Raw genomic sequence first — 18682 nt, 5'->3', positions numbered from 1 at the left:
GAAAGTGTAGCTGTTTCTGTTACTTTATTTTGGTATGGAAACAGGAAAGAAACAAGTAATATGTTTATACTACAGGTTTCAATACATTTACAATTCTAGATATAGCTTTCCTCGTAAATTATATTTTATTCACAATAAAGAGGCTTATTCAACACACGTTTATGGTGCAAAGTTCTTTTTAAGCTGTAGGATTCTTTATTGCATCAACCTTTTCTTTTTTACCTGACAGGATGCCATGGAGTGTGAACAGGACAACGAGGACAGAAGGTGGAACAAAAGAACACGTCAAATATTAAGCATGCTACGTGTAAGATATCTGTTGCATTTACTCTGAAAATGTTTGTAATTGTATTGGAGCCGATAAGGTATGAGGCCTGATGCCTTTATGGCACTGGGAATGCTTCATATTCTACATTTGTCATAAACACTTAAAATAATAACTCACAACTTTTGAGCTTATCTAGATGCTATTGATGCTGCTTTACAGGTTCAGCTATGGGGTTTTTAATTTATCTGAGAATGGTTACACTGGCAGTAAATATGGACTTGCTTTTCTCTGTCACCTTAATCATAATCCCGTTTCTACACAAAGGTTTTCTGTTAAGAAAATGTCATCACAAGCATGAACCTTTTGAATGATTACAGCAGTTTGGAAGGTTATTCACAATATATAGCACCATTTCCTCTTCCCTGCAGAATCCCTTTATTAGAGATGTATCACCAGGCATCTAACTGTATTCAAAAGGTTTTTTAGAAGTCCACCCAGTCAGTTCTAGATGATGCCTGAGCAGCTTTAGCCATGAAATCAACAACACCACCACCAATGCTAGAACAGATGCATTAACCACCTAAAGGTACCTCCTGTACCAGAATGGACTGAAACCAGTTACAGTGAGATGACTGGATACGTGGGATACTGGTATCCCACGTATCATTACATGAGGACCTTTACATGGCTGCAAATGATAAACAATACACAATGTCATGATGTACCCAAACATATATCCGTTATTACTCCAGTATTGTATCTTTAATCAATCAATCAGGGAATAATCAAGCACGCTACTCACCTGTGAGGGTCTCAAGGCACGGGGGTAGAGGTAAGCAGCTCCGATCAGTCGAAGAACCAGGTCTTGAGGGTCTTCCTGAAGATGTTCAGAGAGGGGGTATGCCTGTTGATCAGGAGCATGTTCCAGCTCTTAGCCTCAATATAGGAGAAGGTTCTTCTGCCCATTCTGGGTCTGCGGAAGCGAGTGGTTTCGACGAGGGTGAGGGCGGCGGATCGGAGGGTTCTATTGGGTACGTGGAAGGAGATTCTCTCGTTGAGGTATTGGGGCCCAGTGTTATGGAGGCATTTGTAGGTGTGGGTGAGTAGCTTGAAGGTTACTCTCTTCTCGACGGGGAGCCAGTGGAGGTCTTGCAGATGTTGGGTGATGATCATGTCGAGGGATGCCGAGGATGAGTCTGGCTGCGATGTTCTGTATGGTCTGGAGTTTGCGGAGCAGGGACTTGTTGATCCCGGCGTAGAGGGTGTTTCCGTAGTCTAGTCTGCTAGTTTTGAGTGTGTGGGTGACGATCTTTCTTGATTCGGGGGGATCCATTTGAAGGTCTTGCAGAGGGTGTTGAAGCAGGTGGAGGCGACGGCGGTGATCTGTCGAGTCATGGAAAGGGAGGAGTTGAGTACGATGCCGAGGTTCTGGGTGTGGTCTGTGGGGGTGGGGGACGTCCGAGGACAATGGGCCACCAGGTATTGTCCAATGCGGTGGGAGAGGGTCAGAGGACAAGGACCTCTGTCCTTTCTGAGTTGAGCTTCAGGCAGCTGCTGCTCATCCAGGATGTGACGTCCTTCATTCCTTCCTAGAAGCTGATTCTGGTGGTGAGGGAGGATGAGCTGGGTGCCATCAGCGTAGGAGACTATGTCGAATCCGTGCTTTCTGACGATGGCGGAGAGGGGGTCCATATAGATGTTGAAGAGCGTTGGGATGAGCGAGGATAATTGGATAACTCCGCAGTTGATCTCTGTGGGTGTGGAGAGGATGGATCTCAGTCTGATTCTTTGGGTTCTTCAGGTCAGGAAGGAGCGGAGCCAATTGAGGGTGGTTCCCTGTATGTCGGCTGCATGGAGCCTGATGGCAAGTGTGCGGTGGGAGACTGTGGCCTTGGTCAAGGAGGGTGTGGATGCAATCTGTGTCAGCGAGTAGGGCAGTCTCTGTACTGAATTTGCTGCGAAATCCGGATTGGGAGGGGTCGAGGATGGAGTTCTCTTCGATTAACTTAGTTGGGCGTTGACGATCTTTTCAGTGACTTTTGCCATGAAGGGGAGGAGGGAGATGGGTCGGTAGTTCTTGATCTGAAGGGTCTGCCGAGGGTTTCTTGAGCAGGGGCTTGACTTCTGCTAGTTTCCACTCATCGGGGAAGGTGCATGTTTCAAACGTGGCGTTGATGGTGCATCGTAGCTCCGGTGCGATGACGCCCGTGGCTCTGTGGAAGATGTGCGGAGGGCAGGGGTCCGTGGTGCCCCTGAGTGGATGCCTTTCATGGTTGATTCAGTGTCTTCGGTGGTGGCTCGGGTCCAGGCGGAGATGGTGGGTTAGTTGGCTTTGACGTAGGGGGGAGTGGTCTTGGAGGTCGGTGTCTGTTTGTTGAAGTTGTCGTAGAGTGCCTTGATTTTCAGGTGGAAGTAGGAGCGGAGTTTGTTGCAGAGGTCCTGGGAGGGGTTGACGTCCGATGCCTCGCTGGGGGGGTTGGTGAATTCTTGAATGATGCCGAAGAGTTCCCTCGAGTTGCTGGAGTTGGCGGTGATCTTATGCTGGATGAAGGATCAGTTGGTTGTATTCTGTCATGGTGTTCTTGTATGTGGCGCGGTCTTGTGAGGTTTTGCTGTTTTGCCAATTCTTCTTGAGATGTCTGCAGGTGCGTCTGGATTCTTGGAGGTTGGCAGTGAACCAGGTAGCCTTTCTGGGGTGCTGTCTTTTGGGGTTGCTGAGGGGTGCAAGTTCATCCACGTAGTTGGTGTTCCATTTGTGTAGTTCTTTAGCTGCGAGGTTGGCGTCATTCGAGCTTGAGGGTGGAGTTGAGGTGCTCCTCAGTGACTTCACCAGTTTCTTCATGTTGAGCGGGGTTCAGGTTTGGGGTCATAGGGTTTGTTGACATGGAAGTGTACGCAGTGGTGATCCGTCCAGATGGGTTGCATGGTTTGGCTGAAGTGGATGTTGTATCCTCCTGCGAAGATGGGCTCGAGGGTGTGTCCTGCCTTGTCGTTGGTTACAAGCTGATTCGTCCGATAGATTCACATGCTTGAATCATTCCCCATCATCAAGATGGGAGTGCCATGGTATCATTAGAAAGCAGTGTGATAATAAAGAAAGACTATAAAGGCCCTGTGTCCCTCAGTTTAGTAACATATCCTAGTCATTTTGTTTTTAAAAAGAGTCCAGACTTAGGTTACAACTAGCCAGGTTGCCCCACCCTCTTTAACACTCCTCTGAGAAGCTCTGTCCCTCAGATTTTCTACTGCGCGTTGTGTCTCTATTGAGCTCTACTCAGTTCTGTCTGTTATTTAATATCAAAGTCCTGGAGCGCCTGCGTCATGGCAAGAATCTGGTACCGACCACATGGGGCAAGTTTAAATAAAGTGCTTTTTATTCCGGTGATAGTATAACATCAAACAGCTTTCATGTGGCAAGTGCCCAGCATTGCGCATTTCGCCCGCGTCACCGCGGGCTTGAGCACACGACGCGCTGGACCACAGTGAATCATTTTAAAGTGACACAGTAAAACTAATCATATGTTGCCCCTCCCCCTCAGTAGAGCTAGAAAACATACTATACATAGCTAAGTCATAGCAAAAAAGGTACTTCCAATTACGATTTGACCTCAATATACTGTGCTTTATCAACAGGTGTTGTATTGCTACAATCTCTATATCTGATAGAGACTACTAGCCGCAGATTCCTTAACGTAGAATTATCCCCAGGAGTGAAACTGGATCCGAAAATATTCTGCCACAGAATCTCTGCGTGCTTGGGGTGGCACCATGTGACTCTGCTCTGGCGTCGTCTGCGGACGTGACGTCAGCGAGGTCACATAAGTAACCCTGTGCGAAGTACTACTCTACGCTCGTGTAGTTTGCGAAGTTTGTCCTACTTCGCACTTCGCAAATTGCACGTAGCACAGTGCAAACAGGCGTAGAGGTAGTTTTTTGCTTACTCGCGGTCCTCAACGTCAAGTTGGCGACCGCGAGCGAGCAAAATGACATCCCGGCGAGTCTTTTTCCTCGTTCGCGATCAGCATCATCAAGGTGCCGATCCCAAGCTTGGAAAATAAACCTCCCGGCGAGATTCTCAATGCGGGGAGGTCAAGTTGCTCATTGAGAGTGGTCGCATATGCCCGCGACCGCTCTCAATGAGAAAATACCAGTTCGCGTTGAGAAAGCTGCCGCTCGAGTAGAAATCTACTTGAGCGGCAGAAAACGACCGCTTGCACTGTGCAAGATGCGGTTTGCGCTGATTGTACAGTGCCGGATGCTTGTCCGCACTGTACAATCAGTGCAACCAGCATTTTGCACAGTGCACTATGCAGTTCGCGTAGCTCGCAGTGCACTTTGCGTATCTACGCGTAGCGCTACCTAATAGCAATTACTGTATCATTTCAATATTCACATCGGTAATATATTTACATATTTTCATGATATGCATTTTTTACTGTAGTTTAAGATCGTGGCTAGTATTAAATAATGCCTCAATCACCTCATATTTACAAATATTGCCCAGGATCGGCTAATGTCCTATTCGCAATCACCCCTGTCCTCCTTGATAAATCACAATCTACCCGTGTATCGGCCAATTCTAAAAACCCATCAATATGTACAAGTTTAAGAAGTATTTGGACATTTACAATGCTGTGTTTTTTACAATTGAAATCCATTAAAGCTTTCTCTACATGCGATTTCGTCTGCACCCTAGGTGTACTGTTAACGTTTCACCACTGTTCAGTCCATTTGGAGTCTTTGTTTGTAAAGCAATTATATATCTTGACTCCAATCTTCTCAGCTTTAACACTCTTATCTCCCCCTCTAATATGGAGGGGTACATGATCCAACCCAAAGTATTGCAATAGATCCCTGTTGCCTTTATTTTTTATGGCAAAGTGCCTCGCCACTGGATAACTCATATCCTTGTTTGTAATTGCACGCATATGCTCTAAAACCCTTATCTTCACACTATGTATAGTGCTACCGATGTACCTTAAATTACAAGGGCACGTCAGGCAGTAGAGTACATGTGTGGTTTGGCATGTCATAAATTTATTAATGGTTTTGCGTCTTTTCATCCCCTTGATCTCATAGGTTAGTACTCTTTTACTCAAGGTGCAAGCCTTGCACTTGCCGCAAGGGTAAAAGCCTTTCATATCACTTAATGTCCCTTGTTTGGCTGTAATAGTAGCTAGATGACTATGAACCAGTCTGTCTCTAAGGAACCTAGCTTTTCTAAACCTAACTTGTGGATATCCATCCCAATGATTAAGTTTGTTCGTAGGACATGCCAGTTCCTGCTGAGGATGTTTCTTAGAGAATCTGCATCCTCTGAATATGTGGTGATTAAGCGGAATTTGCCCTCATAATTCTTCTCTTCTCTTTTGTTCTCTCCTATCAGTTTTTCTCTTGGTATGTTGCTCACTTTTTTCCGTGTGTTCTCCAATAGATCTAAATTATAACCTCTGGCAACAAATCTCTCCAGACTATCTCTAGCTGTCTTGACAAAGTCACATTCTCTAGAACAGTTTTGTTTTAAATGCAAGAATTCCCCGTAGGGTATACTATTCTTCAGTTGAACTGGATGGCTACTCGTAGCATGTAACGTGCTAGTGCCCGCAGTCGGCTTCCGATACAGGGCAGTTGAAATCTTGCCATCATGTATCTCAACTTTAAGGTCGAGATAGTTCACTGCCACTGAACTAATCTCGCCTGTAAACTGTAAGTTGACATTGTTCTTGTTAGGATGTTCAATGTATTTTCTTGCGTAGTCAACTGACCCCTTCCAAACCAGGAAGAGGTTGTCGATATATCTGTGCCAGGTAACTAGATCTTTTGTCCATCCGGCATTTGATGGGGACCATGCCACCTGCTCCTCCCACCAGCCCACGAATAAATTTGCGTAGCTGGGGGCTCCCTGAAACAAAAAGATGTTGTTGAACAGGAAAAATTCAATAAGCTCAATCAACATTTTGTTGTGTTCCGCAAACTTTAGTGCTCTTTTATTCAGGAAAAATTAGTTAGCATTTAGTCCGTGTCCATAGTCTATACAAGTGTAGAGACTTGTGATGTCTAGTACTATTAAGCTGAAAGATGGCTCCCATTCTATGTTCTCAATACGGGCGATGAAGTCCTTAGTATCTCTGATGTATGAAGATAACTGTAATACTGGTTGGAATAGAAAATGATCCACAAAGACAGACACATTTTTAGTCAGACTTCCCAGAGATGATACTATGGGTCTGCCAGGTGTATCTTTGGTAAGTGAAAAAAAGTGGGAATTACTGGATTGGTGGTTCTGAGAAAAAGATATTCTTCGGTAGCCAACATAGATTAACATGCCACTTCTTAATTAATAAGTGGTATTTTGTCACACTGTCCTGATATCTGGTCTTTGTCGTTAGTTCGTAGTAACGATTGTCAGTTAATTGACGTAGGGCTTCCCCCACATATTGTTCCCTTGACATGAGAAAAATGTTCCCCCCCCCCCCCCCTTTATCAGAGGGTTTGCAAATCACAGTAGATTCATTTTGTAAAATTCTTAAGGCCTCCTCCTGGGCTTTCATTAAGTTTCTTCCCATTGGCACACGACTGCCCTTCTCGCGAAGTTTCACCAGATCTTTGATTACTGCCTCCGAGAAAATGTCAATTGCATCTTGGGACATCTGTGATAGAAATTGTGAGGTTGGCTTGAATTTGCTGCATGGTGCCTCCTTGTTTGATCCCTAGCCCTCTAGTCCTTTGTGTTATTGAGTCCTCATTGCTAGCCCCTGTTGATTCTTCTCCTTGCCGCAATTCCTCCATTAACTCCAGTGTTGTAAGGTCATCTACTGTCAATGGATCTGTATCTTTGATTCTGCCCTTGATTTGTCTGGCTTCCTTAATCGTAGGTTGCAGTTTAAAGTATTGGTGCAGCTTGAGCTTCCGCACAAATTTAAAGAGGTCGATCCTGGTTTGTGTAAATTCAAGACCATTCTGCGGGCAAAAGAATAAACCTAACTTCAATACGGATTCCTCCGTTGTTGTTAATTGCCTTGATGTTAGATTCACAATGGTTAAGTTGTGTGCTTTACCATCTTGCCCCTCTCTTGCTCCGGGCCAAGGAAGGAGATGTCGAAAAAAAAACACACACCAGTACGGGCACCAGTAAGAGTTGAAACCTCTGCCTGAGAATGAGCAATCCGAAGACAAAACAGCTGGCCCCTCGGGAGAACTGAAGAGAACTCCTTTTCACGAGGAGTTCAATTTAATTCGACAGTCATGGTTAGGGGAGGGAAGAGCAATCCCCCAGAAGCGGACACAGACAAACCAGAAGGGGCGGCTGGAAGAGGAAAAGGCAATGGGATACCAAGAGTTACCCGGAGCAAGAGAGGGGCAAGATGTAAATAAAGCAGATAACTTAACCATCGTGAATCTAACATCAAGGCAATTAACAACGACAGAGGAATCCGTATTGAAGTTAATGGATTTCAATTGTAAAAAACACGGCATTGTAAATGTCCAAATACTTCTTAAACTTGAACATATTGATGGGTTTTTAGAATTGGCCGATACACGGCTAGATTCTGATTTATCAAGAAGGACAGGGGTGGTTCCGAATAGGGGAACCGACATTAGCCGTTTCACTGCAAGATTTGTAAATGAGTTGATCGAGGCATTATTTAATACTAGCCACTATCTTAAACTACAGTCACAAATGCATGATATCATGAAAATATGTAAATATATTAACGATGTGAATATTGAAATGATACAGTAATTGCCATTAGGTAGCGATTGTTAAATTGAAATGTATATACATTTGTATATATTGCAATTTTATTGACGTGGCTTATGCCGTCTTTACAAACTCCAAGATGGTGCCCAAACCTAGGGGCGGAATTGTCCTCCTTTGTTTGCATTGCCCTAAAGTATGGTATTTGAAAAAGGCGCCCCGTTAGTGTAATGTAACACACTGACGAAGGGAGGGAGAACCCGAAACGCGTTTGTGAAACGCTACGAAATAAACTGGCTGCAAAGCATAACCCCGTGAGTGCCACTGCTTTTTTCTCGGACGGGAGAGTGAGTTTTGGAGCGTATATATATATATATATATATATATATATATATCAATAACTCCATTTGGTAACACCCATTAGTTCGTTCAATTGATCACAGTCAATACAATACACTTTAAAAATAGTGCAGAAAGCACAATTATAAAACCAACATCAATAATGCCCAAAAAAAACATGAATAGCAGTGAATTTCACATAGTATTACAGTATACTAAACGGAAGGAAACCTACAACAGGCAACAACAATGTACCCTTACTGCATTAATCTGTTAATCTTTTTTTCTATGGCGGCGAAATAATACACGAAAACCGTACGGTTTGCTTGATTAAGCTGGATGTGAGGAGCAATTTAGCCCTACAATTGAAAAAACATTGGCGAGACTTGGGCCTTTTGCAGATATCTTACTGCTAATATTATTCAGACTGTGATTCCCTGTTCAACGATCTGTGAGGCAATATCATCGACAGGAACCAGCTGAACAAATAAGAATAAAATAACGTCCGGGAGAAGATATTTCTAAATATAAAGACAGCCATTTGAAACTTAACCCAATTAAGGATCAGGATCTGTAAGAAATAGGCAGACATTTGGAATACTGTCAGAATAAAATACCACGAGGATAAGATATCAGGATCCGCCTTCAAATCATTGCACCAAGATACATTTATGGAAGACAAGTTGGAAGGATCTCTTTATAAAATTGTCCTGAAGATGGTGGAAATAAACTTTTAGTTCCGCCGAAACGCGTCGACACAAGCACATCAGTTAAATCTGTAACAGGACAATTAGCATAGCGACAGATTCTTTGTCTCATGCAATGTTCCTAGTCATTAACAGATTAATGCAGTAAGGGTACATTGTTGTTGACTGTTGTAGGTTTCCTTCCGTTTAGTATATTGTAATACTATGTGAAATTCGCTGCTATTCATGTTTTTTTGTGAATTATTGATTTTTATTGTTTTATAATTGTGCTTTCTGCACTATTTTTAAAGTGTATTGTATTGACTGTGATCAATTGATCATTTTTAAATATATGTTTTTGTAAAGAATAAACTTTGACATATCTTTATAGTCCCGACCTTTAGAGTTGCTCCAGCATTTTGACATTTGAATGTGTGATACTAATGAGTACATGTAATTGAGAATCCTAAAGGTAAATTCTTTTTAACTAATACTGTTTCTGGTGCTCCATCCCTTTGGATCTTACGACCCCCTCTCCTTGTTTTTTCAAGACACCCATTGGTTGCCATTCATTATAAATTAGAGCCAAACCTGCACTACTCTAGGCATTAGATGTACTTATGAACATTAGAAGGAGTTTTCGAAAAGGTTGTTTTACCTACAGTGCTGCTTAACTTCTTATTAAGATACAGTACTAGAATGTACAGTACTAAATACCAGGAATGTCCAATGTATGACCACGAGGAGTTAAAAGTAGTTAAAACCTAGGGTGGCCACGGATGGGTTCCAATACTTGGGGATCTTCATCTCCAAAGAGAAGGCCACTAGGTATGAGAGAAATCTCCTGCCGCCTCTACAGCGGTTTCAAAGGGATTCTTAGGTAGGGCGGCGCTCTTTAAAATGATGGCGCTGCCACGATTCCTATACGCCCTACAAAACTATCATAGAAGCCACACAGAGAGAGCTACTATGGTCTGGGACGCCCCGTATATCCCTTCAGAAACGTACACTGGGGTGGTTCGACGGGGACATAGCACTCCCGGACATCCGAAAGTATGATTGGGCTGCACATCTCTCGGCCCTCAATCAGGGCACCTATTGCGACGGGAATGACCCGGGATATGGAATGGACAGGTGGCTCCTCCCAGCGGGAACTTTGAGGCGGTGCTCTACTCTAGGCCAGGCAGATACCCACTCACTGGGCCCACGCAGCACTCCGTCCAACTATGGCACATTGTACAGCGTAAACTGGGATGGGCCAACACCCTCACGATGGCCACCCCGCTGTGGGTCTCAGAGAGGCTGGGCACTCTGAGTTGCACCAAGGGATTCCGCAATTGGGACTTAGTTGGAATTTCACACATCAAAGACTTATGGGGTCCAGACGGTGTGGTGTCCTTTGCCTCACTCCAACGCACTTACGATCTTGCACATACAGAACACTTACGCTACCTGCAGGTCAGGCACTCCCTTCAGTCAAACATCCCCTCAGGGACCCTGCCCTCCAGAATACTCCACCTTGGAGGATAGATTGCTGGATGGCCACCTCCCTGAACACGCCATTTCGCTCACATACAAAAAACTCATTAACAACTCTCCAGATCCGTTACTAACTCTCATGGGGAAATGGGAGACCGATGGATTAGAAATAGATGAAGAGGAGTGGGGAAGTGAGCTTGCTTCTCCTAAAGAAGTAGCTATATCAGCTAGACTCAGACTGATCCAGCTAAAAATCCTCCACCGAGTATACGTTGCAGGGACCAGACTGCAGCGGATGGGTCGTAGTGAGGATGGACACTGCAGGAGGGGGTGCGGGGAGGTAGGGACCTACTAGGGACCTACTTCCACATACTGTGGGAGTGCCCCGTGCTGCAGATTTATTGGAACAGGGTATGTCGCTGTATGCAAGAAGTGTGGGGGGGTGGAGCTGCGACTGGAGGCAAAGAGATGCCTATTGAACATCTGGGAGCCCACGGACATGCTACCTCGGGGGTGGCTTTGGGCGACGCTGGGATTTGCAATCGCAAAACAGAACATTGCTAGGTTATGGAGGGCAGCGGCGCCTCCAAAACTTTCCTCCTGGAAGACAGACATTGACTGGTGCATGCTCCAGGAGAAGACAGTGTACGTGGCACGGGGGTGCCCAGAAAATGGGTAGAGGTGTGGTCCAAGTGGAACGAATACAGAGGTAATAATATATGTGAGTCTGGAATCTGAATTCACTATTGCTTGCAAATTTTATAATATACGATTATAAACTTGCAACTTCATGCTGCCTACATATTTGAGATGGCATGAACATTGTAATATGTATACAGCAAAGTCAGTGCGAAAGGTGAATATCCCTTTGATCAGAGTAGATTTGGACTCAAATGCGTTAGTGAATTCGATAGTATTGATTCCAAATTTACACGCCCTGCATGACGAGCATTTACATTTTTTTTTTGCCTCAGGACTGGACTTTACAGGTGCATCTCTCATAGCAGGTGCCCTTCTAAACGTTATCCATGGAACATCTGGCATGATTTGAGACAGTGTGAAATCCGTTTTCACAATTGGCCAGTTTTTGTACATAATAAGTCTTATCTGTCGTTCCTGACTACTATAAGTAGTTATCAACCATATTGATTCTAGTACATTTAGAGGATTTTCAGAAATTTGTAATGTCTTGATTTGATGGAAAACCAGAATACTCCCCTAGAACGTGACACACATCTGCCGCTTCTACATGCATACGTATGATAACCTCTCACTTGCACTTACTCATCACACCATAGGAGCATTGAAACAAGTTGTATTTAAAAAAGGTTGAATATCCCCTAAAATAAAAATCCCTAGGATTCAGGTATAGCACTTACAAATATAAAATTTTATTTAAAAAAGGGACAATTGTCAATTTGTTAAACACAGAAGGAACCATTCTCCGTGCCAAATTGTGATTGTAGCACCAGTCTTGACCCTTATAACACGATGGTTAAAAACACATCACAAGTGTACAATAATATTCTTGCAGCTATTTTCTGGACTAACATGTACAGAGTATTTCATAAAGAAAAAGACCCACATGAGAATCAATCTACACGAGGATCCCTATAGACACAGATAGGAGTTCTGTTGTCTGAATGGATCCAACACTCTTATATATGAGGGAAACATGCTATGAGCCCTGCTCTTATCATTGGGGTTCCTCCCTGTTGGATTCCTTGTAATTAGAAATTGCGTTGATGTGTTTTACCCCGAGTCTGAAGAGGAAGTACAGGACCCATATGCCTCAAAGCTAGAGATGAAGACTCCAGCCATGAGTGTGGTTGGCACTGACGCACAACTTAGAGTGGCACAATGGCCCTGAATCGAGGCATAGTCGACACGGCGGGATGGGGCAATGAGCCTCGTACCTTAAAAACTAAAAGAACCCATCACTGTCTTAAGGCCATGCTCGAAACAGACTGAAGCCTTCAAAGCCAATAACACTCCCTTCTCTAGCCACCGATCCAGCTTGCCTATCGAGCCGAAGGTCCTACACAAGCCTTAGGTCCCTTTGAAACCGAGAGGGTTCTGGATGCCGGCACAGAAGCCTTCTTTGGCACCAGATCCTATGTCGGCACTGAAACAAGTCTCGAAATAGACAACTCGTTCAGCTCCTAAAGCACAATCTGCAGCAATAAAATACTCTGACCGGTTCTGAGGAGTCTGAACAACCCATCTTTCAGTGGCTGCAGGAGGAGCTAGAAACTTGGCAGAAAGGCCTATTCATCCATCTGCGGTCAGGCAAGATCTCCACCAAGCTGACCCTAAAACCAACAGGGTCTTTGCCACGAAAGAATAAGCTCACCTTTGAGGAGGAAAATGCTTTGGACCCTCCCCAACTCCTAAGCTCAAGAGGCGCCAGGACATGGGCACCAGCCGTCTCTGTGGCACCTCCACCACCTCCTCCTCTACCACCTCCTCTTACTCAACCTACCCAATTCACCACCATTTCACACCGCTCCTCTTCCATATTCACCAGAAGAATCACTTCACATCTCATAGTGAACGTAGCCCACTTTACTCTGAAGACCCCTACGACGCACCTTATGACCTAGTGCCTACTGAGGACCCATGGAACAACTACAATGTTGATCCTCCAGTCAATACCAGATCTGAACAGAGCTAGGCCATCTCCCTTAATGACACTACAGTGTACCACAAGGTGATACAGTGGGTGGCCACACGTCACAAGGTGGGTACGCACATCCTCCAGGAAGATGACTACTTCGGGGTGGTGACGTCTAAGTGCAACCGCGCAGTGGACTTTCTCCCTATGCTAAAGGGTATGCTTAAGACTACCACATACACCTTTAAAGAGCCCATTAACACAAGGGTAGTCACACCCCGGGTGGAGATAAAATACAAGCTCACTACCAACAAACATCTCCCCCTTATATGTGGCCACATACCTCCAAATTCCCTCGTGGTCGACGATGCCCATTGGTGCACAAATAACCAAGCTACAGGAAATGTTCCCCCTCCCGATAATGCGAGCAAGAATTTCAACGCAACCAGGAAAAGAGTAGCGGTGAAGGCAGTCTTGTACTGCAGGATTGCCAACTGCTTGCCTGCTCTCCCAATACGAGGTGATGCAGGGCCTACTCAAGCGCATCCCTAAGCAGTATAGACGTAGGGAAGAGGAATTGGTGGCGGGAAAAAGACCATCTCCAATGCCATCATCGGTTGTGCCTTGGATGCTGCTGACACTTCCTTCTGAAGGGTAAACACCAGCATCCTAGTAATGCCTGTCTCCCGCTTTAAACTGGAGGTACAATGTATTAGCTCCACCTCCCTTTCGATGGCTAACGCCTTCGACCCGCAGGTCCAAATGATGGAAAAATGTAAAAAGACACTGTCAAGGCCATAAATGCCCTTTAAACATCCAGCCTGAGGAGGTAATTTCTTAGCAGCAATACAGGACAGGTAGCAAGATTACCTCACCAGACCCTCCTTTCACCTACCAGAGGCAGTAACAGGCCTACCACCAGCAGGCACCACAGGGTTTCTCCATCTGGGCCTACAGTGGCAACAATAACATGGGTAGGGGTAAAGGAGGCTCTAGAAAAGGAATCTCCACCTGCAAACAGTGACTCCACTTGCTTCCCCCTGATCATACGATGACTATCAATGGAAGGCTACAAGATTTCCTCCCTTGATAACAGGAAATCACATCAGACAAGTGGCTGTTAGCAATAGTTCAGCGTGGGAATTTCTTAGAACTTCTCGCACCACAATTCAACATTCCTCCTCACAAGCACTTTCTCAGCAAGGATCATCTCTGTCTCTTAGAGAAAGAGAAGGAAGTGCTCCTTCAGAAAGGTGCTGTTGAATCAGTGTCCAGGCACCAATGGGGCAAAGGGGTGTACTCACTTCACATCCTATTCCTCAGCAAGGTGACTGCATGGCGGCATTAGACCTCAAGGACGCCTACTTCCGCGCACCATCTACCCCGCCTACTGACAATAGGTGTGTTTTTTTGGTAAATGGCCTGCATTATCCGTTCAAAGTACTTCGCTTTGTCATCATTACTTCTCAAGGGGCCTTCAGCAAGTGCCTGGCAGTGGTTGCCCCCCACTTGAGAGGAGCCATCCACTTTTTCACAATCTTGACGATTAGCTGATCAAGAGTGCCAGCAGCCAACAGTGCTCCCAGCACAGAGAGACAATCTCACTTCACCACAGCCTCCGGTTCACTGTACATTTTGCCAAGTCCCATCTACAATCCCTCCACAACCCACTAGTTCTAAGGGCACTGCTGAAACCTACCCAAGCCCCCAAAGGTATGCACCCTTTGGCCAGCTTGTACACCTTTTTCGTCCACAACATCGACCTCGGTCAGAACTGTAATGGGACCATTGTGTATGGTGGCCTAATGCATCACTATTGTACCCCAAGCCCGGCTTCACATGCACCCATTGCAGCAGTGCCTTTCCGCACATTGGTCACAGGCAAGGGTTACATGAATGCTCTAGTTTTGGTAAAGGCCAACCACCATCACTTTATGAAACGGTGGAAGAGCAACAACTTGTTAAAGAGTAGGCCTTTCCTATACCCTATTCTCCAGTTGCCATTACCACGCACACCTCTCAGCAGGGAAGGGAACTCATCTCAATCAGAACACAGTGCAGGGTGCGTGGACTCCCCAGAAGCAGAGCCATCACCTGGATTACCTAGAGTTCCTAGTGATGCGCCTCAACCTGGAGGTTTTTCTTCTGCTCATTCAATGCAACATGGTCGTGTTCAGGACAGACAGCATGACCTCCATCTACTACTTCCAAAAGCAGGGGGACACCCACTCACTGTGTCTTGCTTGCTCATACATCTAGTATTGGGCATTCAACTGCTGCATTCACTTGATGGAGTATCTTATGGGGATGGACAACAACGAAGCAGACCTGCTAAGCAGGATGCCTCAAGTCCACGAGTGGGAACTCTACCAGTAGGTCTTGCATCAGTCCTTCCAGTGCTGGGGCACTCCCAGTGTAGACTTATTTGCCACCTCCAAGCACGCAAAGAGCATGAACTACGCCTCGAGGTATGCACACTCGCAGCTAGTGAGCATTGCACTATGGATCCACTGGTCAGGGATCATTCCTCACACTTTTCTGCCTTTCCCGCTACTTTCAGTGGTAGTGTGGAAGATGCAGCAATCCCTCATCCTGGTGGGCTCCTAGCTGAGCCAGGCAGCCCAGGTATTCTGCCCTGCTAGAGAAGTTGATCAGACATTCACGAGATGCTCCCCGGCGTTCTGGACCTTCTCACCAGGAATCTGGGAGATCAGACATCCAGATCCCAAACAACTAATTTGAGCGGCCACACATTTGAGAACTTAGAATGTGGTTACCTGGGTATTCCCCAGCAGTACATGGACAATCTGCAGAAGTCCCATAGACATGCCACACAAGCATGCTATGCAGCAAAGTAGAAAACATTTGCCCAATACTGCATCCCTAAGAAACTAGACCCTCTAAGCCTGCCGTCCAGGATATTATTGAAGCAGATGGAACCGGTATTGGCTACCTGATCCACCTCCAGAATTAAGGCTTTGGTTGGTCAAACTTTTAAAAACCTGATTTCAGACATCTGCATCATCCACACGTTAGCCCAGTCTGTGCAGAGCATGTGTATCTATCTCAACAGATGCTAGGAATGGAAAATGTTACCCTGTAAGCATCTTGTCATAGCATGTAGTGCTGTAGATTCACACGGCCCGCTTGACTTTGATCACTCATCGTTCTATACTACTTGTGCCCACTGGGTGAAAAACAATCTAATATGGAGTCTATGCTCATGTGCATTGCTAGTTAAGGGAGTAGTCACTACCTCTGGACTCAAGACTTCTTTGATAAATCAACTTGCAAATGTCTGAGCTCAACAATAGATAGCAGGAGCATGCAGTGCATGTGAATATATAGCACTGCATGCTATGAATAGATGCTTGCAGAGTAAGCAATATTTTTCTTGTGTTCTGGAACATACTGAGATTTGTGACAACTCAAGTTCATGACCCTACCCAAGAAAGACTTATAAGTCAAATGTTCAATATGAAAATACCTTGAATGTGTAAGGTACCCGTGTAATTTATGGGGCATCTCCCAGGGCTGGGTACATTAAACAGGTGTCTACCTGGAGCCCCTTAGAACAAAAAGGCATAGTTGTGCACTTGGGAAAGAAAAGAGTGGCCAACAAGATAGTAATGGCAAATGTTATTTAGCATTTCACCTGCTGCAATATATTTGTCTATTTATTTGTATGTATGTGAATAGATTCTAGAGTAGCCACTCTGTAGTTATAGTTAGGCGTCTCAGAGAGGAATTTCTCGGATTTTTTACCATTAATAACTTTGCGTCCACTTAACTCTCCACGAAACTTTGCAGTCCTATATCTTTTTGGCAGATGGTGCAAAGTGTTGTGGTGATTGAGCAGGGGGTTGCAAAGAAAAAAGGGGTGGTCCCAAATATGTTTTTCCACGAATCCATTTTCCATAGGCTTTTGTATGGCATGTAGCGCAAAAACAGCTGGACACCTCTTGTCCCTCAGACGCTGCAGGAGGGGACCTGAATTAGTCTCCAGGGTATAGATCCTCGAACGTTTGGAGCTTCATCTTCAGGGCCAGTGACTTAGTCATAGTATCCCGTACGCAGGGCAGCACCAGATTCTGTGAGAGGGGAATAGGGGGGGCATACAGCAGTGGGGCTCCAGCCCTCTTTTGCAACTCATCCCTTGACCAGCACCGGGTTCCAGCTGAGTCAATGTCGCCCCGGGGTCTACGTGGCTTCTGATATAGAGCGACCTTCAATGGAACTGGTGCCATAGTATCAGTCTCAACCGCTACGTGTGGCCGAAAGGGGGTCAGGTGCACCCAGTAATGTAGAAATTGTGCCTGTGCACACAGTGCATATAATCGCATATCCGGGGCTCCCAGCCCCTCCCTGTCTCAAAGGGAGAGTCAAAAGATCCCACGAGGCCCTGACCTGTTTCCCAGCCCATGTCAATGTGATGAAATGTGATTTCAGGGTGTCAAAAAATGTTTGGTTAGGGAGACCGGGATGTTGACAAATAGATATAGGAACTTCGGCAATATAACCATTTTAGCCAAAGCTATCCTACCAGCCAGCGAGAGCGGCAATTTAGCCCACACCTGCACCTTATCTTCTAGCCATGTCATTGCTCGACCATAGTTTAGTCGCCATACCTCCTGTGTGTCTCGGCTGATCCATATCACCAAATATTTAACTTCATCAGCTTCCCAGCGCAAAGGGAATTCCGACACCACAGGAGGGTTATCATCGGTCAGCGGAAAAATTACAGATTTAGCCCAGTTAATAGAGACTCCTGATAGCCCACTGAACCGGATAAACTCTCTTAACAATGGGTCTAAATTCTCCTCTGGGTTTAATACATAAAGCGTTACATCGTCCGCGTATAAGGAAATCAGCAAACTATGAGTGCTGAATCCTATGCCACGTGCGGTATGTTGCTGGATACGGGCAGCTGGAGGTTCCATAGCGATAGCGAAAAGTAGAGGAGACAGCGGGCATCCCTGCCTAGTGCCTCGCGATATCAAAAAAGGTGCGGACAATAGGCCATTCACCTGCACACGTGCCGTGGGCAAGGAGTACAACAACTTAATGCGGCTCAAAAAAAAAACGGACTAAAGCCCATGCGTCCCACAAAGGAAAAAATTTAGGGCCATTCAAGCGTATCGAACGCTTTTGTTGCGTCAAGAAAAACCAAACAGCTCTCTCGCTGGGATGGAGGTAGTGTAGCACCGAAAAAATGGTTCGTAAGTTGTGGGATGTCGTCCTCCCCGGAATGAATCCGGATTGGTCGGCAGTGCGATCATTGTCAGGAGTGACTGTAATCTATTGGCAATCAGTTTCGCCAGTATCTTGACATCCACATTTATCATGGAAAGGGGCCGTAAGAGTCAAGGTCCTCTTCAGGTTTCCCGGGCTTAAGGAGCGTGAGAATCGTTGCCTCTCTCATAGTCTGTGGGTACACCCCCTCTTCTAGTGCCTCTTCATAGACTGCCAGCAGTCTAGGCGCCAGCTCCTCAGTGTATGCCTTATAAAAGGCCGTAGTGAGGCCATCAGGACCAGGAGCCTTCCCCAGAGGCAGGCCTTTAATGACTGGGACCACATACTCCACCGTAAAGGGGAGG

General features: G+C 45.5%; 1 protein-coding gene across 6 annotated transcripts in view; it reads left to right on the top strand.

Annotated features, from left to right (window-relative positions):
* The window catches only part of RAD21L1 (RAD21 cohesin complex component like 1), a 1165932-nt gene that overhangs the window by 1125728 nt on the left and 21522 nt on the right, over positions 1 to 18682 (top strand). For all 6 annotated transcript variants that reach the window (XM_078651710.1, XM_078651707.1, XM_078651709.1 and 3 more), the window contains one exon: positions 230 to 307. In XM_078651710.1, coding sequence (XP_078507836.1) covers positions 230 to 307 — 78 coding nt within the window. The remainder of the gene's footprint in view (positions 1 to 229; positions 308 to 18682) is intronic.

The sequence above is a fragment of the Lissotriton helveticus genome, chromosome 7, assembly GCF_964261635.1.
Source record: "Lissotriton helveticus chromosome 7, aLisHel1.1, whole genome shotgun sequence".
In the NCBI taxonomy this organism is placed as follows: domain Eukaryota; kingdom Metazoa; phylum Chordata; class Amphibia; order Caudata; family Salamandridae; genus Lissotriton; species Lissotriton helveticus.
Note: the sequence above shows the minus strand (reverse complement) of the source record. Positions and strands in the feature narration are given on the sequence as shown.